The sequence below is a fragment of the Halichoerus grypus genome, chromosome 7, assembly GCF_964656455.1.
Source record: "Halichoerus grypus chromosome 7, mHalGry1.hap1.1, whole genome shotgun sequence".
NCBI lineage: Eukaryota > Metazoa > Chordata > Mammalia > Carnivora > Phocidae > Halichoerus > Halichoerus grypus.
This window is the reverse complement of record NC_135718.1, coordinates 37,063,317-37,090,510: the sequence shown is the minus strand read 5'-3', so window position 1 is coordinate 37,090,510 and position 27,194 is coordinate 37,063,317. Positions and strand designations below refer to the sequence as shown.

The window sequence follows — 27,194 nt, the reverse complement described above, 5'->3', positions numbered from 1 at the left end:
CACCCAAATCAGCAGGTACTGAGCATGTCCTGAGCCTAGTGGCCTCGCTGCATGCTTACTGTCCCCGCTGTGGTTTTTTGCAGAGGAGGGTGTGGCTCTAGCTGGTGGGGTGGTCGGACCTCACTGCCAGTCCGCTGGATGCCCAGCTCAGGCTTGCAGCCAGATCCCATATATTTGCAGCATGTGGCCCCAGCAGACAGGACCGGGCTCCCTGGTGCTTAAGGGAGACACGCTGTAGCTCAAAGTTAGGAAGATCTGAGAGCTGGGGCTTGGGGAGGGGGAGGACAGCCCTCCCCCCCCAGCGGGAGGTTCCTGCCTTAGGAGTGTCTGAATTCAGGCTGGGGGCTGCTTGTGCCCTGCTGCTGTTGGGGGCCGTCCTCCATTCCTGGGGGTGGCGGAGCCTGAGGATGGGCAGCAGGTCTGGAGGAAGCAGCTCCCCAATGGCCCGGGATCCAGCCCCCTGAGCCAGAGGGCAGGCCTGGGGCCACTCTGGGGGCTGGGGCCACGTGTGGCTTGCAGGGTCTTGGCTCCTGGAAGCTCTCGTACCCACCAGAATCTATGGGAATGACTGACCTAAGCAGGGCGACTCTCTCAAGCAGGTGTTACCTGTGCCCTTTGCAGATGACGCCCCAAGGGCTTGGCCACTGGCAGGTCACCCGCGGTCTGCCGGAAGAGCTGCCAGCACCACCTGGCCCCAGGAGGGGAGGGAGGCCGCCCGAGAGTGTTCCAAGGCCCAGCGCACGGATGCAGCCCCAGCTCTAGGGAACTGGAGTGGGAAGAGGAGGCGAGGGAGGGAGGGACTCTGAGCTTGTCATGAATAACAGGGGTTTTAGGGAGGTGGGGAGCGGGGGAGGACTGGAGAGGGGAGGTGGCTGCCCTTGGGGCAGATACTCCTCCTCCCCCTGTCTCCCTTCAGACTGCCCCACCCCTGCCTCTCGCCACTCCCTGGCTGCAGGCACTGTTCTCCCCCCCCCCCCCCCCCCCCCCCCCGCCAGCCCAAGCGTCTAGCACGCAGCTGCTCCCAGCTAGTCTGGGCTCTTGGGCTTGGGTTTTCTGCCAGTTAGTGGGATCCGGGCACCCTCCGGATCTCTTCCTGTCCCCCAGCACCCTGCAATGAGGGTAGGACTGCGGAGGCCATGGTGAAGTGACCTGTCTGTCCCCTGCGGGCCCTCCGGCTTTGCTGCCATTTTCTGGTCTGTGACTTGGGAAACAGCAGGATCACAGGATAGGGGAGATTAAGTGGGATGATGGGGGGACTAAGGAGGCCCTGTCTCGGCCACCTAGCCTGTCTTGCCTGGGGCTGAGGTCTCAGTCTGGCCCTGTGCTTCCCAGCTGGAGGGAGGGAGGAAGCCCCAAGATGCTGGCCACAGCCTCCAGGCACAGAAAACACAATGCGTGTGATCGCCTGAGCTTCAGTACAAACCAGGAGGACTCCGAGACCGTCCCCTCCCCCTCCCCCAGGGGTGGCAGAGCCGGGAGGTGAGGTGGGCCCCTTGGCTCACCTGCTGAACATGCAGCTTTCTACTCCTCCCCCATCCCCAGTGGGCAGATTCTTAGTTATAATTTAGAGTCATAACATTCCAGAGAATCAAGGCCACCTTCACCATCCTGATGGCCTTCTCTTGGCAGGGGCAGCCCCCTCCCACTGCTGGCCCCCTTCAGGTGGTGTGACTTGAGGGGGTCCAAAGAGTAGGCAAAAATCTTCCTTGCTGCAAAGGATCCACTAAAGGTTTACCAAAAGATTTTGCATATGTGCAAGGAATCCTATAAAAGTGTTGGGGGGGGCATGCATTTAAACAAGCATTTTATTTACAAATTTGTTTTGTCTTGCAACCTCCTGCTCACAGTTCCCTTCTGTGTAAAGTGAGGGTCCCCTCAGCCATTCCTCTTCCCAGTCTGCATCCCAAGGGGGTCAGCTTCGGATCCCAGGAGAGCCTCCTGGAAGGGGTGCTTCATCCTGGACAAATGCCAGAAGAGTCTCCCCGGAGCGCCATGTAGGCAGTGGAGGAAGGCGGGGAGGGCGCCCTGCCCACTGCAGCCCCGCATAGAGCCGCATTTAGCGTGGCTGAAAGATAATCAGGAAAATACTTGTTTGGAAGTGAGCAAGCAAGACATGCTCCAGGGAAGATTTCCAGGGAGGCGGTGCGATGGGAGACTCATAGGTCTTGGGGCCTGGAGGCCTTGGCCAGCCCTTCCCTCTGCTCACCGTGCTCTTCCTTTTCTAGAAGTCTCTTTTAGGGAGGCCAATCTCTCCACCTGGTTAGGTTACCATCTGCTCTGTCCCCACATTCCTGATCCCCTTCTCCTCTTCCTCTTCCAGAGCACCGATCTCCTTCAAACCCCTAATAGCACACCCATAGATATGGATCATTGTGCATGGCAGCCACAGTCTGCTCCAGTGGGGGCCCCGTGGGCACCCCCGTGGGCACAGAGAGCCTTGTTTCCTTCATTGGTGGATCCCCAGTGTCTAGGCAGGTCTTTGGTAACATTTGTGGATAGATGGATGGTTGGATGAATGGGCAAGGAGTAAGGGTTCTGTGGGACACCCCACCTCCTACCGCACCCCAGTGCAAATGATTTTAGAGAAGCAGACAGCCCTAGAAGGGTGATGGGGGCCATGGTGCTCCTGCCCAACCTTGGCTGCCCCAGAGTCCCCAGCAGGGCTGGGCTCTGTGTGTCGCTGGCCCTGGTCCAAGTAGCCAGCATGATTTTCTCCCCAGTTGCAGCCTCTGAGTGCTAGTGGGACTCCTGCCTGCTCCCACCAAGGCTGGATTTTTCTAGAACCAGGATGCAACCCAAGATAGCTCCCTGAATGCACTCATTCTGAAATCTCTGCCAAAGGCTGCCCTCTTGGTTAAGTGGCCCACCAGGGTGGCCCACAGGGCTGGTACCCAGCTCTCTCTAGGAGCACGTTCTCTCTCTCCCTCTCCCCCTCCCCTCCTCTGTCTCTCTGTCTCTCTTTCTCCTCCAGCCAAAAGAGGGGAGACTGGCAAGATGTGTAATTTTCAGTTGCTAATTGTGATGCCCTGCAGCTTGCTGAGCTAAAAATAGTCTTCGTTTTTGTTGAGTAGGTTAAAAAATAGAAGCCCACGTGCTGCCTCCAAAAGAAGCATCCCTTGCGAAGCGAGGCCGGCAGGGGCCCCTCTTCCACCTCCGGGCACGTCCCTGGGCACTCATGCGGGATGGGCCCCGAAGGCCATTTTGTTCCCGTTTTCCAAGAAGCTGGGATTCTTAACTTCGCATCCGTAGGTGAACTTCTGGGAACCCATCAATTCCTGGAATTACATGCAGAATGCCGTGGGAGTGTGCATTTATCCACGTGTCCAGGGCGAGGGCCTCCGCCTTCCTCTGATGCTCAGAGGGTCAGGCCCCAGCCAGGGACATTGTTGAGCAGGAACGACAGTCCTGAGAAGGAGCAGGGATGTGGGGCTGACAGAGTTGCCACCTACCTGAGCAACGTTATATAAGTGCTGCGATGAACCGTGGGGGTCTCTGTGCCTCCCCCTGGCTTAGGGGGCATTGCATCATGTGAGATGTGTGATGCCCAGCCTCTGGCCGGGCTCCAGCTCCTCATGACAAATATTTGAAGGTTAGTCAAAAGAAAGCTTATCCCCGCTTCTGTGTTTCTCAGAAATTTCCAGAATTGCAGACTCCACAATCTGGAAGGGGTTCTAACATTCTGACTGTCCTGGGAACCTATCCCCGTTCTCCCCTTTGGAGTCGAATGGAGGCCTGACACTGTTCCTGTCCTGCTGTGCAGGGGACTGTCCCCTCCATGGGCTCTTGTCCCCACTATCGGCTGGGGCAGAGTTGGCTCTGTCTGAGGTTAGCCAGTTATCTTCTGTGTTCCTCCCTTAGTCCCTCTGGGGCTGAAGGAAGTGCTTGCTTCCTGCAGATGCCCTGGGTCGGGTGGAGCCCTGCCTCCCGTTGCCCAGGACAGGCCTTGGGGGGCAGAGCTGGTGTGGGGAGCCCCGCAGTGGGGCAGGCCACTGCCCCTCCCGGGATGAGGCTCCTGCCGCACCTGGCGGCTCTGAGTGAAGCCCCTGGGGGGGTGCAGCCGTGAACTGGAGGCTCCCTCCAGGGCTGGGAGGCCGGGGTGAGGGCCCGTTCGTGGGAGAGCAGACCGTGGGCACGCCAACATCTCCAGGAAGGTGGCCGGGGCTGCCCGGACAGCCGTGAACGCGGACGGCTCGGCACACAGCGCAGTCATTGGATGTTTCTCCAGAGTCCGTGTCCTTTATATTCCCTCCCCGAGTATGTTCAAGTAAACTGTCGGTGAGGACGTCAGCTCGTCCGCTGGGGGAGTGTTTTACGAGACCGCTGGGCGGTGTCAGGCTCCCCTGGGCCTCGCGGGGCGGCTCAGTACAGGGAGCAGGAAAAACCCTCGGAAAGGAGGGTGACCCTTACCCAGGCCTGGGCAGACATGGGTGTATGGGACACGCAGTGATGGGCGCATTTTGGGTGCTCACAGCAGGCCCTGGCTGTCGCAGTGAGGCCCTGGCCTAGAAGGATCTGGGCCTCCGCCAGAGCTGCAGCTCCCAGGAGTCCGGGGGGCTCTGGGGGAGACGGCAGTGGGGTGCAGGGTCTGTGAAGGCCGTCTTGGGCACCGCTGGGGTTTGTGAGTCGAAGGACTGTGGCCCAGGTTACAGAGGGTGCACACAGGGACGGGGCATGGCTGTCCCTCCCAGGGCGCATCTGGCTTTTGCACACACGTGGCCCTCTATGTTTTGCTGCCCGAGGGAGGGGCACGGACCCCGAAGGGCCCCAGTTTGCTGGCGCCACGTCAGGAAACACTGTGGCAGTGGGTGGCACTCACATCTCTAGCTGAGGTCTCTTGAAGAGGCTGCAAGAGGGAATTTGATTCATGATCCTCTACAGAAAACTAAAACTCCTCTTTCCCCATCTCCGCCAGGTCTCTCGGGCCACCGGGGCTGCCTGTGTTCTCACCCCTTAGTCTCTCCAAGTCTTTGAGACCAGCTGCCCCCACCCGCTGTGCTGCCCTCTCCTCCTCCTGGGCCCTCAGTGCACACTCTTGATGCTTTTGTCCTTTTGTCCCTGCGCGGGGAGGGGGAGCGTGTGCGAGAGGCGGGGCAGCTGCAGCTACTCAGAAGCGAAGTACTTTGGCTGGGTCCCCAAAAGAGGCCTTCGATCTGAGTTGCGTGGATGCAGAGCTCCAGACCGCCCCAGGCGTCTAGGACCACGTGCAGGCAGTCGGTGGCTGGGCGAGCAGAACCCGGAGACCGGGGTTACCTTCTGCACTGTGACGGCCTGGCGTGCGAGCCCTTGTCCTGGGCCGGAGCATCCTCCGGGCGTTCTCCCCCTGCACTCCCCAGCCCTGCTGTGAAGTTCTGGGGTGCCCTGTCCCATAAGCTCGGCCATCAGCATGTGCCTATTGTGGGCGTGGCATGGGGGACAGGAACGAGACAAATGGATGCTCTTCTCCGAGCCCAGCTTCCCCAGAGATTGGAGCGTGAGCCACAGCTTACGTGTCTGCTCCTACTGGGGAGTGTGGTCCCCGGGAAGCAGGCGGGAGGGGATGGGTGCGTGGGGTGCCTTCCTATAGGAGTCCCTCTCACTGGACGTCTTTGGAGAGGCTCTGTAAAACTTTTCTAACTTGAACAGTCCATCTGGGGTGAGGAAGGGGAATTTACCTCTGCCTCCCATGTCCCATTGATCCGAGCTCACCCCTGGGGTGTAACCTGGCCCCCCTGACCTCCGGGTTGTGCGTGGAGCCTGGACGGATGCACGGAACGTGGCCTCAGCGAGAACCCACAGCTGAGGGCAGGAGGCATGTGGCCTGCTGAGGGGTGAGGCCCTGGGCCAGGGGCTGGAGGTCAGAAGCAGAGGCAGCCAGTGCTGGCCACTCAGGGGTCACTGAGGTCACTGAGGTCAGGCACAGAGGTGGCGGCCCGTGGTGGCATCTAGCACCGCTCCCGGGGCTACTGGCTTTCATTTTCTCATCTAGCCCTCACCACCACCCTGCCAGGGAAGTGGGCAAGAAACTATATACCCAGTTGAGAGCAGAAGAAACAGGCTCAGCGCAGCTCAGAGGCTTCCCCATTGTCCTCGAGACAGTGTGTGTCTCCTGACTCCATTCTGGATGCTCCCACTGAAGTCCCAGACCTGAGCCCCCATGAAAGGACCTGGGCGGGTGTGGGTGGGTGGTCACGGGTTGGGGTGCAGACGAGGAGCATTCAAGGAATGGAGTTGCAGGAGGCCGGGGGTTTCCCAAGGTCGTGTCCCTTGTTGGGCCATGGAGGGGGAGCAGGAGTGAGCGCTGAAGCAGGGGTAGCTGCAGGACCCCTCTGTAGCCACTTCCTGTTCTGGGGAGCAACAGCACATACGGCAGATGGAGCGGAGTGGTGCGGGGAGCCCTGGGAAGGGGCCCAAGATGGAGAGGTCGATGGTGCAGCTTATTGCTTGGCCCACCTGGCCTGCCTCACCTACGGCCAGCCTCCTGGACACGGCTGGTGGCAGGTAGCGGAGGGTCCCTGGGACCAGCCCTCCCTGCTTGCCCCCATCCCACGCCAGCCGCCACGGTGCCACTCTGCCAGGGCAGGAGCAGTGGGCGTGGCCTCTCTCCCGGTCCCCCGGCCCCCCGGTCCCCTGGCCCCCTGGTCCCCCGGCTCCCTTTGAGACTTGGGGCCCGGGTGCAGGCAGGACTCCTCCGTAGACGCTCCCGGAGAGCAAGTAACACCAGGCGCGAGCCGGGCCCGCGCTGGCCCGTGGCTGCCGCCTCTACACTCGGGGCCGGGTCTCTCCCGCCTGCGCCTGGGTACGGGGGCCCCGGGCCTGCCCTTGCGCTCACCTGGCCCCGTGAGGACGGTGGGAAGCTCGTGAGGTCCAGCTGCCAGGAGGCGGGCAATCACTTTCACCTGCCTCGCTGTGAGCCTCGTCTATAATTGGCAGGTGCTTGCCTTCCTGCCCGAAGAGGAGGAGCCGCAAGGAGCGGAGGGGGTGGGGGGTGTGAGTCTGTCTCCCACTCCCCGCAACAGGCTGCTGCTTTGTCCGGGTGGGCCCCAGCCTCGGGCCCTGGGGAAGTCGGTGTGGAAGGCTGGCCCACCCCGGCTCCATCCTCCCCCGTCCTGGGCCTGGCCTCAGGAGGCTTCCCGAGCTCTCCTCCGAGTGTCCACAGCCTCCGGTCGTGTCTGGGTGTAGCCAAGGGCAGCAGAGGTGAGCGAGAGGCCCCCTGCACCCCCTGCTCCCATTTCCCCCCAGAAAACCCTGAAAACCGCGCAGCCAAGTCCAGTTAAGTCAGGATTGCTGGGGGCGGGGTGGGCAGAGTGTTTCTTAAACACCCCAGGTGCGTCTGGAGTCGGTGGCAGGACTGACCCGGGGGGAGGCAGGCTCTCCTCACCTGCCGGCGAACGCTCTCCAAGGCCCAAGCCTGTCCCACAAAAACGCCGTCTGGACGCGGCAGGCAGGCCAGGGCTGGAACCCGTCCCGCATTTGTGCGAGGTGGCCGGTGAGGTGCTGCTGGTTGGGCCTCGCCTGGGGCAGAGCCGCTTTCTGAGAGGATCGAAAACTCCCGAGGACCGGTGAGTCCGAGCGGGGCCGAGGCACCCCGCGCACCGGTCCCCTGGTGGTACTGCTGCCGAGCTCTGGCACCGCGCTGGCTTGAGGGTGTCCGTGCGGGCTCGGGCTCTCTGAGGCCCCTGGGGACCTGTGCGTCCTGGGCAACCCCCACGGCCTGCGCCGGGTGCTGAGCGGGCACGTCTGTGGAGTTGGCTCCTCCTGGACGGGGCGGTGAGAGCACGTCTTGTGTGCCACACTTTACACAAGTGCCCATTTCATCCTCGCAGCAAACCTCGGACATAGCCCACCCTGTGCCCATTACCCAGATGAGGAAGTGAAGGCTCCGAGAGGTCGAGGACCCTGACAGAGCTCCAGGTGGCCGGGCCACGCTCAGGTTCAGGTCCCCCTGACTGCCTTCACGGCCGTCCTGGCACTGCCGTGACCTAGCTGTGTGACCCGGGCCGGTCCCTTAGTCTCTCTGTGCCTTGTCCTCATCTGCAGCGTATGGAGAATAATGGGTTTTGTGGGGGTTCTTGTGGGGTCCGTGAGGATTAGCGAGACGACTCGGTGCTCACATTGGTGTCACTGATGGCTCGTGTGATGGACTCAGTCTGAGCTTGGTTTCTCATTATGATGACACTTGCTGTGTCTCCCCCACCCGAGACAGGAGCCACTCTGAGTGGCCCTTCCCCGAGAAGGGGGCCAGTCGGGGACAGTGGACACACAGGAGTGTGGCCAGTGATGGCAGTTCCTGCTCTTGCTGGGATGGGAGGGGAGGACGCCACGTGCGAGAACAGAGGGGACCACGGGGCCAGGTGCGGTGGCCCGCGGAAATGCCAGGCAGATAGAGGGCTCCGCGGGGCTTGTCCCCAGCCCCACTTAACGGCTGCAGAAGTGGAGGCTGGTTGGACTTGGCCAGGGGCAAGGAGCTGGCTGTTGCAGAGTGGGCTTCAAGCCCGAGGGTGCTCTAAATCTTTGCCCACTTGGCATTGCACCTGGAGACCCCTCAGTGCTCATGGCTGGGGTGGGGGCTCTCTTAGGGACTGAGAGGTCCCCAGGACCCGTGAGCTTGGTGCACAGAGGAGGGGAGAGAGGAGGACATGTGGGCAGGAAGCATCCCTGGGGGGGTCCCCGGGGAGGGTAGATTCGGGGGTGGTCCCATACAGCCCCCGTGGGCCCTCCCTGTTCTCTGAGTGGGGTCCAGACCCCTGCCTCGAAGCCTGCCTTTTCTGGGGACCCACGGTGGTCCTTCGGGTCCTGCCTTCATCCACAGGCCCAGCCCCGGACCTCAGCCTAACATGCCTTTATAAAAAGTGCTGGTTTCAAAACTCAGCCTCTTTGCACTAAAAAACAAAGTTATTTTAAAAGTGACAAAATGGATGTGCCATTTAGAAAAGTTACCAAAGGGCGCCTGGGTGGCTCAGTTGGTTAAGTGACTGCCTTCGGCTCAGGTCATGATCCTGGAGTCCCAGGATCGGGTCCCGCATCGGGCTCCCCGCCCGGCGGGGAGTCTGCTTCTCCCTCTAACCCTCCCCCCTCTCATGTGCTCTCTTTCTCTCAAATAAATAAATAAAATCTTAAAAAAAGAAAGTTACCAAATAGCTTGCAAATGTATAGAATGGAAAGTGAAAGTCTCCTCCTCCAGCTCCCTTGTAGTAAACTCTGTAACTGGTGTGGTGGATGGCCACGTGTTTCTGGGCGTTTATGTAAACTTATATTGCTGTCATTGAAAAAATGGGCAATATGGGATCTTGTGCAGTTGGGGAGTCCAGTTATGGGGTCCTCAGCCCAGCTGCTCCCTGAGCCGAAGGGATGGGCCTCTCCTGGCAGCTTGTCCCTGTGGCCTTCTGGGCTGGGCTGGGCAGGGCGTAGGTGGGGTGCACTGGAGGACTGAGACCCCCATGAGGGTGAGGAGCCTTGGGGGAGGAGCAGGGTGATGACTCCTGGGCTGGCCACGGGCAGGTGGCTGCCGAAGACACATGGACTTGAGCAGCCTCAGAAGCGGCCCCCCGCCCCCACCCTAAGACAGCTTGCTAAGGCACAGATCAAGGGCCGCGCCTGAGTTTCTGACTTGGCAGGTCTGGGGCAGGGCCTGAGAATGTGCATTCTGCCATGTGTTGAGCGGTGTGTTCTGTGAGTCTGAAGCCGCATCCCAAGTGGGGCAGCTGAGCCTGGGGACCAAGGGCATGTCAATCCCTTGGGCTTTCCTTGAGCTCTTACTCTCCTTACAGAGGATTTTTTTGAGACTCCTAAGGCAGGCTTCGGGCGACTGGCAGGTAAGCCTGTGTTATTTGGGCTGAGGGCACTTTTCCCCTCAGGCGAGGCTCAGCTGATGTGCTGTGGGGTGGGAGTCGGATCTGCTGTGTAGCCCTCGGAGCGCACTGGCCCTGGGCCCTCTCGTGACTAATCATGACTACTGTTTGCTCGCACGGTGGGGAAACTGAGGCCACACGGGCTCAGAAGCTTGCACCAGCTTGGGTCAGAAAGCAGGCTAGGGCCGGGAGCAGCCGCGGCAGGGGTGAGCACTGGGAAACCCACGGAGGGCGTATGCGGGGCGGCCTCCACCTCTGGGGAGGCAGGGCCTCACGGCTGCCTGGGGAGGCCGGTGCGGGGCAGTGGTGCCTGCTGGCCAGTGCTCACCAGACACGGGAGCGAGCACAGGAAGACCCGCTCCTCCACTCTGACCCAGACCTGCCTGCCCTCTAAGCGGGCAGACGGCGGGACTGGTCAAGCCAGTAGCTCAGGCCCCTCTGGCTGCGGGAGGGAGAGCACGCACGTGGGCACTAGAGGCCTCAGGCTGCAAATGTGCCTCGCTCGTCCCCGCGTGGCGCCTCCCAGGCACTCCCGGCTGCGCGGGCAATGGGAAACTGAGGCCCAGGAGGGCTGCAGACTCCCCTAGACCTCAGGAGGACTTCCATGAGGCTCTGCTGCAGTGTGAGGCCAGGCCAGGCCCCTATGGGCGGCCCCAGCTCTGGGGGCACTGAGCACCCCCCAGACTGCTGTCTGACATGTCAGACTAATAGGCGTTTCAAATTCAGCATGTCCAAAAACAAGTTCCAGATCTTGCCCCAAACACCGCCCTCATGTTTTTCCCCATGCTGGTCAATCACTCAGGCCCAAGAGCATCCTTCACAGCATCCAGAGTCGACCCTGCTCCCCTCTGCTACCACCTGACCTGAGCAGTCTCTTCCTGGGTTATGACAAAACCCACCAACTGGTTTTCAGATCCTCCCTTGCTGGGTCTCCACACAGCAGAAATACTGACGGTCACCCTGAGTCAGGTCATTCTTGTGCTCGGAGTCCCCCTGCCTCCTGTCTCACGCGGAGGAAGAGCACGTGGCTCCCTAGCCCCCAGGTGTGCATAGGCTGGTTTGTTACTCCTCAGACGGTTCTCTCTGCTTCTTCCCTCCAATACACACTGGCCTCAGGACCTTGGCACCTGCTATCCCTTATGCCTAGAATGTTCCTTTCTCATTCCAGGGTGCTGCATGACTAACACCATCAGTCTATTCCAATGGTATCTTAGCTGAGGCTGCCTTGACCACCCCTACATTGCTTCGTGTTCTCCTCCTCCATAGTTTCTCTTCTTCTACCGGAATGTAACCCCAGGGGCAGGGTTTTGTGTGTCTAGGCTCCAGGAACGAGGCCTCGTATGCACAGAGCAGGTGTTGAAGAAACATTTATCAGACACCCGGTGGCTGCAGGCCAAGGAGCGTGCCTGCCCACCCGAGCTGAGCTCTAATGCCCACCCTTGGGTGGGGTGCCCCTCCTGGCCCTGCTGGGGCTCGCACTGTACACCTGCACACAGGATGCAGGGTGGCCCGGGAGGAGGAGGGCCTGGCGGCTGGGCCTCTGATGCCTTTTTCTTCTTCCCAGGAAACTATGCCCCAGACGTCCATTGTCTTCTCCAGCATACTCGGGCCCAGCTGTAGTGGACAGGGGCAGCCCGGCATGGGGGAGCGAGGAAGCGGGGCCGGCAGCTCAGGGGACCTCGTCTTCCAAGAGGGACGCCTCATCTCTGGGTCCCTGGAGGCCTTGATGGAGCACCTGGTCCCCACAGTGGACTATTACCCGGATGTGAGTCTCTAGGGCCTGGAGATGGGTGGGACTGGTGGGGGCCACCCAGGTTCCAGGGGAGGTTGCTTCTGGGATGGGGAGGGGCAGGCCATCAGGGAGCCTCAGCCCTACTTCCTGCCCTGCCCCTTGCCCCTTGCCTCCAGCCTAGGGGAGAGGAGCCTGCAGTGACTTCCGGGCTGACCCCGGGCAGCTGGGAGAGAGCCTTGATGGCACAAGGAAGCAGATACACAGGGGGTGGGACAGGGGCCTGAGCTCTGGACCGGGTCTTCAGGGAGGATGAGGAGTCTAAGGGGTAAGGCTGGCACCTTGGGGTCCTGGTGAGGGTCCACCCAGCATGTGTCCTGTCCCTGAGCTGGGAAGTTTGTTTTGTGCATGAACTGCCATAGTCCAGAAAAAGGGGAGACAGCCCCGCCATGCCTGGCCAGCATGCAGACCCCAAGGCACATGGCTGCGTGGGCAGGACTGGCCTTCGGCAGCAATTCAAATCCTCCCTCTTCATTTCAAGATGCCATGGGCACATTCTTAGAAAGATTCCCTTGTCATGTGTGGCTTCCCTTTTGCCACTGATAAGGGGCATCCCGTAGCAGCAGTGGTGTTGGGCCTGCCCGCTCCCTTCGGAGAGTCAAACTGCGAAGGCTTGTTATCTAATGGTGCTGGAGCCAACTCGGTTTCTGGGTGTTCCTGGTCCCCCCTCAACATGTCAGGCGTCCTCCCTCCCTCCTGGGGCTCTGTCTACTCCATCCTACTAGAAAACCCTCCCAGAGTTGGGCCGGGGCTGCTATTGGTGGTGCGGACCTGGCAGCTGGGGCCCAGTGGCAGAGCCGGGGAGAGCGGCGCTCAGGCCCTGAAGAAGCCTAGGGCAGGGCATCAGCGCCCAGGGGCTGGCACCTCCAACCCCAGCACCGCTCTGTGGCCTTGTGGGAGGAGCTACTCCTCTTTCAGGTCTGTCCCAGCGGAACCTCCTCAGCCGTTACCCAGGATTATCGCCCAGACACTATGCCCTGGCATCACAGTGGCCTGCCAGGAGAGCGTAAAGGGGTGGTAGAGCAGAAGGGTAGGGCTGGCGAGCCCAGCTGGGCACCAGCTCCTGCAGCCTTCCCCCACTGCCCCTGCGCCATGTCTGTGGGCAGCTGGGGATGCGTGCGCACCAGTGAATCTCTGCTCCTTGGAAGTGCAGGGCTCCTCCCTGTGTGCTCTTCTTGCCTTGGCTGAGAACTCCAAGGTGTGATGCCTGGGTGACTGTCATCACACTTCTGAGCCATCTGCTTAGAAGGGGGCCACCGACCAGCTGAGATCTCTGAGCACTCGTGCCGCACAGCCTGGGGACCGGACATAGGAAATGTGTGTGTACGTGGTGGGGGGGGGGGCGCGGTTAAGAGGAACCCCTGCTGTTCCCAGGAGAGTTTCCTCCAGTGGCCTCTGAAGGCTGCATGAGGGCAGTGAGGGCCTGAGGCCCTGAGTCCTGTTCCACAGGCCTGTGCTCTCAGCAAACATGGCCCAGCTTGCCCAGACCTGCCCCTTTGGGCCCAGAGTGGAGGCAAAGGGTCCTAGGTGCCCCCCAGCCTGCAGCAGCCATGTAGGGGTAGAATATCCAGGAGAGCCCCAAACAGCTTCCCCCACTCCCAAGTCGAACCTGTCCGTAGGCAGGGGCCAGTGTGGAGAGCTCACAGGCACTGACCCGTGTCAGACAAAGTGCTTCAGAGAACCCTGGGCCCTGCTCCCTTTTAGTTCAGATCATGAGGACCCCTCAGAACCTGTACCAGACAGCCCAGTGACAAGGGCACAAGGCTGTGGGACAGAGGGGCCCTGGTGTGCCAGCGGGGAGATAAGGCCCACAGCTGGCTGGTGACTGCTTGCAGCGGTCCCCTATTGCCGGGTGCTGGCTCCAAGAGCGCCCCACCCTGCCCCCGACTGGCCTCCCCGGGCAAGGCCAGGGGTGACCTGGAGAAGCACGCTTGGAGCCTGGCCCTGGGGGCACTGTGGACTAGGCGATAGGCTCACACAGGTTGGGAGAATCCCACCAACATCCAGGCTTGGGTGTTCTCTCCCCTCGTGGGGAAGGACCGAGGGTGGGGGAGAATCCCAGCAGAGCAAGACTGCTGGGAGCTGAGCTTGTTAGGGACGCACCCCGGAGCTGCCGGGAAGTGGGATCTGATCTGTGCCTTGTGGGGGGCGGGGGGGGCAGGACTTGGGTAGCCATGAGAGAAAAGGGCGTTCGAGGTGCAGCAAGGCGCGCAGGAGAAGGCGCGGCTGCTGGATGGTGCTGTTGGGCCTGGGAGGTGGCTAGCCAGGCTCTGAGCAGACCTGGAGGGGGCCACACCGGCTATGACCTACTCTTCCTCCTCTCTCCTGGTCTCTTTTCTTCAGAGGACATACATCTTTACCTTTCTCTTGAGCTCCCGGGTCTTCATCCCCCCTCATGACCTGCTGGCCCGTGTGGGGCAGATCTGCCTGGAGCGGAGGCAGCAGCTGGAGACGGGGTCTGAGAAGGTAAAGGTGCTGATGGGGGCTACCTGTCTCTGCGTCCCCGCTCCCCCCGGCTCACGCTGGGGAGAGAAGCAGGCTCAGAGTACGCCGGCACGACGGGTCTGGCTGACTGGGCCAGGTTGGCTTGTCTCTGGCCCGCTTGGCACCCCTGGGGCATGGCTCCCGTGGGGCATGGGGTACACACAGAGCCAAGCAGTCTTCATGGGATGCTGAAAGTAGCTGGTCTCGGTGGGCACTCACACCTCTTCTCAGGAGCGGCCTGCAGCAGGCAGCCCCGCGGCAGTCCTGGCCAGCGCCAGGCCCCCAGCCGGCAGAACAGCCACCACTCTGTGGGTGGGAGTCGGGGGGCAGCCCTCGCAGGCTGACTCCTGCTCAGAGTGGTTTTCAGTGACTTCGGTAGGGCTCTTTGCCCCTGTTGTCTTTTCTGATTGAGCCAGGCTCTGGGTGGCTAGGACGGCTGGGGGCGTGTGCTTCAGATGAGGCTTTTAGAAGCCCAGTCTGGTGCAGAAGATGGGGTGGTAGGTGTGCGGCCCGAGAACTGGCAGGGCCGAGTCTGGGCTGCGGCAGAGCATGTCCTGCCCCTGTTTGCTGATGACTTTGTCCTCTACCTTCCCTCTCCTGTCCCTGCGGGTTTGCAGCTCAGGCCTCCGGGCTAAGTCTCCTTGTCAGAGGAGGCCGTCCCAGGGTGCAAGGAGACAGGCATTGACCGCAAAGGATTAGGAAAGGCTCCTGAAGAGACAGGTGGAAATAAGGCCAAGTGGGGTGGGCGGGGAGATGAAATTATAGGTGGAAGGTCAGCGTGGGGACAGTAGAAGCCTGAGAAGAGCCTGGGGTGAGCCCGCCAGGCTGTGTCCATGGTGACATGCACTGTAGGGCCTCTGAGTCCAAGGCTCTAGCTCCTGCTGAGTGTGGGGTGCTGTGGTCATCTGGGGGGAGTGCCATCAAGGCCTCCCAGATGCCGCGGGCACTGGACCCTGGCGAGGAGGAATAGCTGCAGGGAGTGAGGCGGCCAGCTGGGAGAGGCCTTATAGGGCACGAGATGCCATCGCTTAGGGAACCAGCTGGGTACATAGCCAGGATCAGGCCGGCTGGAGACAGCTCAGCAGGGGTGGGGCAGATGTGGGCAAAAAGATGTGGGGATGAGTGGCTAGAGGCCCCCAGGGCAGCAAGAACCATCTGGATTGGGCAAGTACAGGCAGGCAGGGAGCTGGTCAGTGCTGAGGAGCCGTGGTGGGCACAGGAGGGATGTGGGCACATGTGGTCATTTCAGTGGGACAGTGTGGGGTTGGGCACTGAGGACGAGCTGGGACACTGCGGCCAAGGCTTTGGCACACCTTCCTCAGACCTTACATGTGTGTGGACCCAGGGCAACAGCAGGGGTGCCCGCCCATCTCTAATGACATGAAGCCGGGAGAGGGATGCCTGAGTGTCTGCGCCCCTTCCCAGGACTTGCCAACCTGCTTTTAACTGAGAGGGGGCAGGCAAGAGTCTCTCATTGTTAATAATCTTGCTTGGTTTTCATTTTGTTCTTTTAAATGGGTAACTTCTAATTACAGCAAAGGAAACTAGTTTTCTATGTCATGGTAGTGAGGATGAATTTTTTGAAAATGAATTTATTTAAGTGAAAGAGAGGTGAACTAAGGGGAATAGGAAACGAAGCGGGTACAAGAGAACCACAGGTGGACAGGGTGAGGGAGGTCACTACCTAGCACCCTCACCCCAATGGGGGTGGGGAGGGTAGGTCCTGCAGGTGGTAATGGGTGTGGGGGAGATGGGGAGGCTTGTACCACTTGTCATCTTGTTGTCCGTTCTGGAGGGTGACTTTACTCTATGCCCTGCTGCCCCAGGCCAAGCTGAAGTCCTTCTCAGCCAAGATTGTACAGCTGTTAAAGGAATGGACGGAGGCCTTCCCCTACGACTTCCAGGATGAGAAGGCCATGGCCGAACTGAAGGTCATCACCCACCGGGTCACACAGTGTGATGAGGTGAGGTCTTCCTTGGACCCTGGCAGGGCTCCTTGGGTATATGTTGGGGGGAGGGGGTCGACTCTCACAGGAGGGTGGGTCTTCTGTGCTGTTGCCCTTCCAAGATGACTGCTCGGTGGCTCCATTTGTGTCCCTCCCCACAAGAAGACTGCTCAGCTGTCCAGTAATGGGCCAGGCTTGCCCTCGGTACCCTCTGCATATGGGAGACCCTGTGGCCTGAGTGGTGGGCTGGAATGAGCCCAGGCCCCACCCTTTCCTGGGTTTGGGGTGAGTGGAGTGGGAACCTAGTAAGAGGTTGTAAGAACCTGTCTGCATTTCTGGCCCCCAGCACACTCCTGGCCTTTTGTGGAGACAGGAAACCTGGGAAGTGCTGTGTGCTCAGCAGCTTGTCTGGCTGGAGGGCTCAGAAAGCCCAGGGAGAGCTCTGGGCAGGGCCAGGGCTGCTCCCACCCAGGGAGTGAAGGTTCCTGGTCCTGGAGGAAGCCCTTCCAGATGCTCTCTTCCCTACTGTGGACGAACCTCCCCCCCGCCCCCCGCCCCCCGGCGCTGTGGGAAGGCCAATAGTAGCTGCTCAGCTGGACACCCCTGGGGAAAGCCATGGTTTTCAGACCCAGAAGCCTACCCCTGGCTTTGGCCTGGCCCTCAGCTCCCATCCCCACAGCATAGCCAGCTAAGCCACCCTCAGCTGTACTCAGAGCAGCTCACACTGTATTTCATTCTGTTGCTTCAAAGGCCCAAATGCTCATGGCAGGTTTGAGTAGGGATGTGGGTTCAAAGTTAGGCATATCCTTAGGAGATAGGTTCCTTGGGAGAGGTGGTGGTCTCGTCAGCCCACACCAGCACCTGCACTGTCCCCTGCCCCCACAGGAGAACGGCACAGTGAAGAAGGCCATTGCCCAAATGACACAGAGCCTGCTGCTGTCCCTAGCTGCCCGAAACCAGCTTCAGGAGCTGCGGGAGAAGCTCCGCTCACCAGCCATGGACAAAGGGTCTGTCCTCAAGGCTAAGCCGCCAGCCACTCAGAAGGACATCCTGGGCATGTGCTGCGACCCCCTGGTGCTGGCTCAGCAGCTGACTCATATTGAGCTGGTCAGTGCTGCCGTGTGCCCTGCCTCGGGTGGGGGTGTATTCACCAATGCTCACTCAAGGCCACTGGACGCCCCCCCCCCCCAGCATCTTTTTCAACACAGTGCTGCAGGGCCTCCCCAGCTGGTCAGACTGGGGTGTCAGGTGAAGCTCACTTGCCAGCTCCAACCACTGCTTCTGGGTCCCCGGATCACAGCAGCCCTGTGTACATGGGAGGGGCTGGGGTGATGGGAACTGCAGTGGCCCCTGGATGGAGGACTGGCCCAGGAGGTGAAGGGCTTGGAGGGGGAGAGCCAGTTCCCCCCACCATCACCTCATCTTGCCTGTGCTGTGGGCTGGGAAGGTACCCTGCACCTAGCAGCCACTGCCCCAAGGCTTCCGCCTCAGTCCCATGAAGCGCTGTTTCCTCCCTTCCCAGGGGAGGGTCTTTCAGACCCCTGGTAGGGGGTTACACTTGGGGGGGGCAGGCAGGGTCTGCCCATTGGGTGGGTGCTCTGATCAAGGCGGGGCTGTGGTACTCGCCTGCAAGAAGGTCTTGACTACTACTCTGAATGTGGCCTAGACCTTGAGTGTGGGGCCTGCCCAAAAATGGCAGGCTTGTCACCTTCCTGTGCTATCTCCTTGCCCATCCTAGGAGAGGGTCAGCAGCATTCACCCTGAGGACCTGATGCAGATTGTCAGCCACATGGACTCTCGGGACAAGCACAGGGTGAGGGTCTGCTGTGTGCTCTGGGGTAGCCTTAGGGTGGGCCTGGTACCTATATATACCCCATGGGGGGTGGGGGCCTCACAACCAAATGGGTATGGGTCTGGCCTGGTACCTGCTTCAGAGGGTCAGCGGACAGCAATGCAGGGTGATACATACTGGAAGGGGGCCAGTGTTCCCAGGAGCCTGGGGAGGGGGCGTCCTGGGAGACCTGGACCTGTCCAGCTGCCCACACCCCACCATCGTCTTCAGTCTCTTTTGGCCATGGCTCCCGCTCATTTCTGGGGGTAGGACTGGGGTTGCACCTGCTGGCAGGGTCCTCAGACTCCCTGTGACCTGTCGTGTTCCACCAGTGCCGAGGGGACCTGACCAAGACCTATAGCCTGGAGGCCTATGACAACTGGTTCAACTGCCTTAGCATGTTAGTGGCCACCGAGGTGTGCCGGGTAAGCGCTGCATGGCCCATATGGGTGGGGTGGCACTGTCACTTCTCTGAACCCACAGGGCTGCCTGAGGCTCTGACTTCTGTACCCCTTGGATGATGAAACTTTGGAAGTGGAGACAGAAGCCTTCATTGCCAGGGCCACCAACATCCCTGTTACCCCTAACCCCCCCCCCCCGCCCCCGGCCAATCCACAGTGATGGTGAGACCCCCATCCGTGGAGTGCACCAGCACGGTCCGGGAGTCCATCTGGGGCTCCCTTAGTACTCTCAGACTGCTCTCCTGCCCCTCTGCCCAGCATCGAAAATGCCACAGCTGCATTCCTGCCTCTGCAGCCCTCGAGCATCTCCCCAGCCCTGGGTCGGATGGCTCAGGGCCCAGAGTAGCTCCTGTCCAGGCTGCCCTTCAGGGACAGGTGGTGGAGGGGATGCTCCTGTGGTGGGCTCACCCTGAGGCTGTCTGGCTGCTCTCAAGGTGGTGAAGAAGAAGCACCGGACCCGCATGCTAGAGTTCTTTATTGATGTGGCCCGGGAGTGCTTCAACATCGGGAATTTCAACTCCATGATGGCCATCATCTGTGAGTGTCCAGGCCCCAGGGGCTTCCTGTCCAGCTTCTGCATGGCTTGCCTACCCCCGCCCTGACCCTACCTGCTGTTCCCTGCAGCTGGCATGAACCTCAGTCCTGTGGCGAGGCTGAAGAAAACGTGGTCCAAAGTCAAGACGGCCAAGTTTGATGTCTTGGAGGTAGGCATCTCAGCCTCGTCCTACATTGGCCTGAGGAGGGGTGGGCCTCCCATCATGCTCTGCCCCCTTGCTCAGAACCCACTGCACACAATGCCATCTGGTGTAGGGCATGTTGAGCTGGCCTGGCTGCTCTAGGAGGTGGGTACCTGAAGCCCTCCTCGGCCTTTGGAACTTTAGTCAGAATTGGCATTGCCTAAAGCAAGTTCTGGAGAGTGCTTAAGAAACAGTTTGACAAAAGTGGGCCTGTGAGCCCTGTGCTGGGTGATGCTGACTAAGCCGACTGGCCTTTTCCTGGCTTGAATTCCTCTGGTCCTGGATCATCTGGGTGGCCCAGGAGTGGACAGGCAGGTTCACTTGCAGCTTTCCCTGATGTATTTGATCCCAGAATCCACTTTCTGCAAACGTCTCATGGAGCCCATCAGGTTTGGGAGATGTTGGTCCAAGTAGAGGGGCAAGGAAGGTTTTGAAAGGAAAAAGGTGAGACCCAGGCTCAGCAGGGCAGGGGAGAGGTGTGTGTGTGAGTTGTGAGACTTCTCTTTAACTCTCCTGATGATGCTTGGACCCAAACCCTGTACTGAGCCAGGTGCTCACTCCTAGAAAGGAGGCCTCTTCTGAGGACAGTCCAGGGCTGCCCAGTGGGGAAGGGCCTTCCCCATCACTGTTTCCACTCTGCAAAGGGGCATTCTGAGCAAGTCACAGGTGCAGGGAGAACACTGCCCACCGCGTCCTCCTGTCTGCCCACAGCACCACATGGACCCATCCAGCAACTTCTGCAACTACCGCACCGCCCTGCAGGGGGCCACACAAAGGTCCCAGATGGCCAACAGCAGCCGAGAGAAGATTGTTATCCCTGTATTCAACCTTTTCGTTAAGGACATTTACTTCTTGCACAAAATCCATACCAACCACCTGCCCAATGGGCATGTTAACTTCAAGGTGAGCTCAGCCCCCTTGTGGTCTGAGGGGAAGGGGGCCAGACTGTCCCAACCCAAGGCAGAACAGACCCTCAGCCTCATCCTAGGGCAGGCAGAACCTGGGCCACCAGCACTACAAGGCAGTGGCCCTGTCGCAGAAAGCCTTTAGGACTGAAAGCTCCAGGGTGGGTTCCCCAATCCTTCTGGGTGGATGATCTGGCTATAGGGCTTGGAGCCACAGGAAATTTATATTTACCCAGGATCCTGGTCCCAAAACTGACCCTAATAGGGAGACAGAGAAGGGGCTACTCCTGGAGGTTTGGGAATGAGGAAAGCATTAGGCAAGAAGGGACCTGAGCAGGGAGGAGGAGGCAGCAGATTTCCAGATGGAAGCTAAGGGTAGCAGGCGAAGGGTGGAAAGTAGGACAAAAGTGATTGGGGAGGTGTAGGGGAAGTGGGGTTGTCCAGGGTTGACCTCACACAGGTAAGGGGTAGGAAGGCGTTAGGGACCCTTACAGAGGCCCCGAACAGAGATCATGGCATGTTCTGGTTGGTGGTGCTCTGCTGGGTGTGGCTGGCATACCTGCCTCAGCCTGGAGTCCCAGATGGGGCCTTCTTGGGTCTTGCATAGGGGAGGCACAGACCCCGCTGCAGCCTGATGGCCTAGGCAGAAGGCAGGACAGAGTGGTCTTAGGGACACTTACTGGCTCTGATGTTGCATCAGGTGCTGCCGTGGCCACAAAGTCAGCTGAGTAGGGTCACTGTCCCATCTTGCTGGGATGCAGAATGAAATCAGAACCTATATCCCTTGCCCTAACCAAGGACTTCAAGCTTAAGGTGACAAATGAACAGCCAGTTGGTCTTCTGTTATCTTCAGAAATTTTGGGAGATCTCCAGACAGATCCATGAGTTCATGACATGGACTCAGGTAGAGTGTCCCTTTGAGAAGGACAAGAAGATTCAGAATTACCTGCTCACGGCACCCATCTACAGCGAGGAAGGTAAGGCCCAGCTCTCCATGGCAGCACACCCACCTCCCTACACTGTACATGTCACCCTGACTCCCCCACATCCAGGGCCTCTGCCCTCATGGCATTGCCCTGGGAGGCAGGCCTGATCACTGTCCCCATGCTACACAGGGGAAGCTCAGCCCACATGGGTGAGTACATGAGGGTGGGCTGTGGGTAGAGAACAGGATGAAGACGAGAGATGGGGCTCTGGGAGGGAGCCAGAACAGGGTTGGGTTCGTGCTGTAGAACCAGGAAATTTCTGAGTTCCTAAGCAGGAAGCTGGGAGCTCTAGACCTCATGGGGCCTGGAACCTCAGGCAACAGAGACCTGTGGAAAAGCTCAGACCAGAGGTCACTGTCTTTGCCCGGGCCCAGCTGCTCCCCTAGAAAGGAGGGGATAACTGGTGTGGTAGGCAGACTGACTGTACATGGACATGGGTTCTGAGGGGCTTTTCATCTCTCAGCTCTCTTCATCGCCTCCTTTGAAAGTGAAGGTCCTGAAAACCACATGGAAAAAGATAGCTGGAAGACTCTCAGGTAAGAAAACCCCAGGGACAGGCCTGTGAGCCTCTGAGACCAGTCCCATGCCTGGGCCTACAGGAAGGGAGAGGACTGGGGAGCATGATGGATCTGCCCTTCTGAAAGGCAGCCAGGGGTAACTCCACACAGGCTGCCAGTCAGTGGGAGGCTGAGGACTTGGGTCTGAGTGTCCCTGACCCTTCCCCTGATGGCTGGTTCTTAGAATCCCGGTCCCCCCCAAATAGCGTGGCCTGCCCTCTGCCTGCTCAGGGGAAGGGCGTGCCAGCCCAACCACCTCACCATTTCCTTGTGCCCTGCCTACCTCTAGGACCACTCTCCTTAACAGAGCCTGAAGGCACGGATGCAGCCTGCCGACGCTGGATGAAGCACACACATGCACTGAGTTTTAATCTTGATTGATAAGGGTTGAGATGAGGAGGCCTCACTGGTTGGGGTCCATTTTGTATATAACTTTTATGAAAAAAAAAATTATTTCATGCATCAACCTTTGGCACTTACAAAGTTTTTTTTTTTTGGTCGTTTATTTTAAATAACAGGGCAGGGCCCTGCTTCGGGGAGGGGTGGGGAAAGAGTATCATGGGAGATGGCATCCATGATAACATCTTATTCTAATGAAATGTAGATTTTTATTTTCTACTTTTGATTATTAACATCTTATGAAAAAATATTAAAAAAAAAAAACCCAACCAAAACCCATGTGAGCCCTGCCTGCTTGGACGCCCTTCTAGCCAGTGTCTCTGATGTCGGGGTTAGTGCCTTAGAGAGTACTGGAGGGCCGGTCTCCCACTCCGTTCTTTTAGCCCTCAGGCAGCCAGTGCCGCCGGGGAAATGCCAGGAAAGCTCTGCCCTGGGCCACAAGGCACCTGCCCTCAAAGCCTAGGCCAGAGAGGTTCCAGCAAGAAGGGCTTGGCTGGCCAGGGGGCCTCATTTGCATACTTCTAGAAGCAAACCTTGAGTACAGGCTTTCCAACGTTTACATTTTCATTTTCCTTTATCAGGGATTTAGGGGATTGGGGAGGGGCAGGGGGATACCGGGCAGCATATTTTCTGTTGGAATACGTCTGGCAAATTGTTCAACTACATTTTAGGAAAAGAGAAAATCTAAAATAATATAGGGGGAAGGTGATGGAATTGTCTGTTTTCCAGGCTGTAACAGGTACACTGAGCTGTAATGAAGAGCATATGAGGATGGGGACATTTAAAGCAGTTCTTCAAACTCCACTACAAAGTGAAAAGAAGCAACTCATAAATTGGTATTCTAGTGGACTGCCTCCTCCGTTCCTCTAGGTTGGGGGGCTCCCCTAAGGGAATCTGAAACAGAAAATTAGCCCGACTGCTGGAGCCCACTCACATAAAACTGCCCAGCATTTGGAAGTATTTTTCACACCCAAACTTGAGGAGTACACTCCCATTTTCTGTCTTTCTGGCTGTGGGATGGCAAGTCCTGGTTCCTCAAAAGCCAGAGGCGGGCCATCGCTCTGACTCTCTCTCCCTCACAGTGGGGCTTTCATTCTGCACAAGCAGATTTGGAGCTACGCACCCTTGTTGCTCTCCGCACACCTGGCTTCCTCCCACAGGAGCCTGCAGTTAGTTGCTAATTCCCAAAGCTCCTAGGAGAGCCTGGAGATGTGGAGGTGAGGCCTCAGGAAGGGGTGGCTCCAGGATCCACTGCTGACGGCGCCCTCAGCCCTGGGTGGAGCAAGAATATTTACACTGTATTGTCACAGTGTTTTCGCACTTTTCAGACATTCTAGATAGTACATATTGTATCTTGATAAGACATATTGCTTTGTTTATGTATTTGAGACAAAGGCTAAAAACTTGAGAATATATATTTGGAATACAATGTTAGAACACTTTCCGTCTTGCGTTAAGGAGCTTTCATGTCAGTGTGCGTTCCACTGGGTCATCAGTTCTAGTACCTATGGGATACAGTGTCTATGTTTGCTACTTTATTTTCCCAATTTGATACACACCCTATGATGTTTTGGTATTTTGAGATGAGCTCTGAGTACAAAGCTGTACCATAATGCAGGATGTCAGTTGTTGGTGTTACTGGACCTACTTGCATCAATAAAAGAACATGTTGCTCCCCTTGCCTGCCTGCTCTCTCTGTGTAGCTGGCGAGGCCTGATGGCTTGGCTGCTGGCAGGACGTGTGGGGATGTCTAGGTCCTCCATGGCCTTTCAAATGAGCAAGGAACTCTCATCTACACAACACATTCTGACAAAGGGCTTTTCAAATAAATAATGCAAAACAAGACAAAGTGTACAAGAGGCATGTTCTAGTCTGCTTTCCTCAAACTAAGATCCAAAAGTGTATCACAAGCTGATTGCATCACATGGCCCTGTAAGTTGGGGAAACCTAACTTAAGATCGTAAAGGCTCCTTTACTGCAGGACTGATCAGAACCGTCAGTGTCCATGGGCACTGTGGGTCTCTCCTGGGGCAGGAGAAGTTGGGGACACCTCCTGACATCTTTCTGCAGAACAGTTTGCAGAATGCAGTTCTAGATGGTCCTCTTTCATTGTGATGAGTCACATTCAAGAACACTAAAGAAAGGGATTTGTTGAAAGGCACACATGAGTGTGGAATTGAAGGAAAAGAACTGAGACACTAGAATGGAAGGCAAACTCCTCTACCTGTTCCTCTCCAGCCTGTTCTACTACCACTCTGTCAACAATGCTCAGGCTGCATGAGATCTACTCTACAGCTCAACGACCCTCACCCTGCTCCCTTAGAGCTAACTCAGTGCATTTTTAAATGCCCATTGGACCAGCACTGCCCAACAGAAAACTTTCTGTGCTGGAGTGCTCTGTATCTGCCCTGCTGCTATTTACATATAGGTACTGAGCACTCAAATGTGGCCAATGCAACTTGGGAATGGAATTTCTAATTTTATTTAGGTTTAAATAGCTAGTGGCCACTGTATTGGGCAGAAGGCTAGGCCGGTGGAGCTTTGTCACCTGCTGCCCTTCCAGTGGCTTGTGGAGTGGGTGGCACACAATAGGTGCTTAGGTGTTTGTGGAGCAAATGAGACATCTGTGAGGATGCCTAAGTGAGTTTTGGGTAAATGACAACATTTTTTAGGTCTTTATAATTCAATGGAATTCTTAATTTCCTGGTAAAGTTACTTTTGGAAGTTTCTACCTAGCTCAGCTGAAGAAGGGGCAGCCCATCATTTGGTGTGGGCCTTGGCCATGGAGCTGGGGCTGGGAGTGGGTGCTGAGCTCACCTGGCTAGCTGTGGTGCTCTCCTCCACCCACGGGGTAGTCCCTCCAAGGCAGTGCTTCTTAAGTTGTGGCTCTTCGACAGCGGTGTCAGCAGCATTGGAAACTTAAACTGTTCTCAGGGCCCCACTGCAGGCTCGCTGAAGGGGAAACATGGGGGTGGGGAGTCTAGCACGTTTGGGAAGCTCTCCTGCCGACCCTCACAGACCGCTGCCCCAGGTACAGCCCACTTCTCCCAGGTGCAGTCTGCTTCACAGGCACACTGAACCTCCACGCCACCGTGCACCTCCTCTAATATACCATGGCCCCGTCCGCACGTACATTCTTCCAGAATCTCCTCACAGCTTCCCTGGTGAGCAGTGCTCCATGCTCCTCTGGGCCCCACCTGTTCTCTCACAACACATCACGGGCATCTGTCTCCCCCATTACTCTTGGCTTTCTGTGTAGGAGCCGCTTGTGCAGCTGTGTGTGCAGCTCCTACCACCACCATATGGTGACTGAATGCTACCCGTCACTTCACACAGACATTTCAGGAACAAAAATCTATGTTACAGTATCAGCTGTGACAGGAAATAAGCTAAGGATCTCTCCTAAGGCCATAGAGACTTCTGTGACAAAACTAAGATTATTTGTGAAATATACACCCACTACACCTGTACATAAAGTGTATGTCATGTTACCCAGGGAGGCAAGACAGGAGAAGCACACGAGCAAGGAATCAGAAGTTAAACTATTTGGATTTGAGTCCTAGTTTCCTGTTCCTAGCTGGGTATCCTGGGAAAAGTTACTTACTCTTTAAAGCCTCCATTTTCTCAGGGTTAAAAGGAAATTACAATATTCTCTGTCTCATGGGGTTGTTGTAATGATACATGGCAGAAAGTGCAGTACCTGGTTCATCAGAGGCAGTCAGGGTTAGCTGGGTACTAGCAGTGGCACCCCTGATGAAACTGAACCCCACTTCTCCTGCAGGAAGCAGAATCTCCTGGAAAAAGTGAAACAAAGAATTATAACTGATCTTCTCAAAGGAACAACTGAAGTCCTGGTCAATAGAAATATATTCTAACATTACTAAAGAGTCACTTGTGTTAAATTTAATCAGTATATAAACATATATGGAAAAAATTCCTACAAATTTGGGATTCAAAACTACTTTCTAAATGAAAAACCTACTACCCACATATAGGCTAGTAACTTTAGATCATACCAACACAATTTCTATTTTTATTCCCAAAAAGGAAGTCATGATACTGCAAGGAAGGTGAAGGGCTGCCATCCCCCTCCACCAAGTATCTATTGTAACATACCTTAAACTCTTAGGTATGGATCTTCAGCAACAATGTTGAGGAAATAGTGTTGTCAAGAATATAAAAAAATTAGGCACCTGGCTGGCTCAGTTGGTGAAGCATGTGACTCTTGGCTTTGAATTTTGAGTTTGAGCCCCACCATGGGTATAGAGATTACTTAAAAATAAAATCTTAGGAAAAAAAAAGAATATAAGAAAGTTATGCACCTGTTTCTGGCAGCATCAGACTAAGTAAGTGCTTGCCTGCTGAAATCAGCTGCTAAAGTTATGCAAAATGTAAATATTCAAGCAAAAACCCAGAGAGGTAAAGAAAACTCTGAAGCCAGCTTTTGCCCTGAGGGCTAGGATTATGAGCTTCCATTTTCTTTTTCTTTTTTTTAAAGATTTTATTTATTTATTTGACAGAAAGAGACACAGTAAGAGAGGGAACACAAGCAGGGGGAGTGGGAGAGGGAGAAGCAGGCTTCCCACTGAGCAGGGAGCCCGATGCAGGGCTCGATCCCAGGACCCTGGGACCATGACCTGAGCCGAAGGCAGATGCTTAATGACTGAGCCACCCAGGTGCCCCATGAGCTTCCATTTTCAAGTCCACATGGGGATAGAGAAGAAAGTGCTGGGCCTGTTCAAGAAGAGGGGTCAAATAGGAGACCCCAGCCCATAAAGCTGACATCCCAAAGAACAACCCCTCACCATAACAGTGAACTTGAAATAAAATGTTCCTCCCCCAACCCCACCAAAGGGTTAAAGAAAACTGCTTGTTTTTCACCTTGGCACTGAATAGAGGCTGGGAAAACTTACCACTGATAATTTGTAACCACAAGTCAGTGAATTTCATTAAGTTTTGCAGCAAACATCACACTGGTCAAAAAAACGGTAAGCTGAAAATCTAGTTTAACATGGCTCTGAACTATGGGTACCATCCCTAAGTTAGCCAGTAGAAGCAAACATTCTGAGATTCTAGTTTAAAAAGTCTCTCCTTAGCTATGTCTGTTTAATCCACCTGCTGGATTTTTAAAATTCATTTTCATTTCTTGAAGAACCAAATAGAGGTTCTTCCTCAAATTCGTTTGGTTGTAATTCTGAAGAAATTACCAGAATGTAACACAGAGAGAAAAGACCGGAAAATATGAAATGGGTTAAGAAACATAAAGGGCATG

The 27,194-nt window shown here is 57.0% G+C and overlaps 1 protein-coding gene and 1 long non-coding RNA gene across 8 annotated transcripts in view; one reads left to right on the top strand and one right to left on the bottom strand.

Moving 5' to 3' along the window:
* The window catches only part of RASGEF1A (RasGEF domain family member 1A), a 145,909-nt gene extending 122,310 nt beyond the window's left edge, over positions 1-23,599 (top strand). For 5 of the 7 annotated variants that reach the window (XM_036087037.2, XM_036087044.2, XM_036087043.2 and 2 more), the window contains 12 exons: positions 11,392-11,592; positions 13,960-14,082; positions 15,927-16,064; positions 16,932-17,153; positions 17,785-17,859; positions 18,210-18,302; positions 18,773-18,875; positions 18,963-19,042; positions 19,787-19,978; positions 20,834-20,957; positions 21,430-21,502; positions 21,813-22,018. In XM_036087037.2, the coding sequence (XP_035942930.1) occupies positions 11,392-11,592; positions 13,960-14,082; positions 15,927-16,064; positions 16,932-17,153; positions 17,785-17,859; positions 18,210-18,302; positions 18,773-18,875; positions 18,963-19,042; positions 19,787-19,978; positions 20,834-20,957; positions 21,430-21,502; positions 21,813-21,837 (1,449 nt within the window). In that variant the 3' untranslated portion in view covers positions 21,838-22,018. Of the gene's footprint in view, positions 1-11,391; positions 11,593-13,959; positions 14,083-15,926; positions 16,065-16,931; positions 17,154-17,784; positions 17,860-18,209; positions 18,303-18,772; positions 18,876-18,962; positions 19,178-19,786; positions 19,979-20,833; positions 20,958-21,429; positions 21,503-21,812; positions 22,019-22,651 lie in introns of those variants that run through there. The other 2 variants (XM_036087039.2, XM_078077411.1) reach the window with 2 other exon arrangements.
* LOC144382557 (uncharacterized) lies at positions 18,795-25,614 on the bottom strand. The gene is made up of 3 exons (XR_013449697.1): positions 24,740-25,614; positions 21,807-23,194; positions 18,795-20,619 (listed from the first exon to the last, which is right to left on the bottom strand). It is a non-coding gene; the product is annotated as an uncharacterized LOC144382557 (long non-coding RNA).
* Between the last annotated feature and the right edge of the window lie 1,580 nt (positions 25,615-27,194).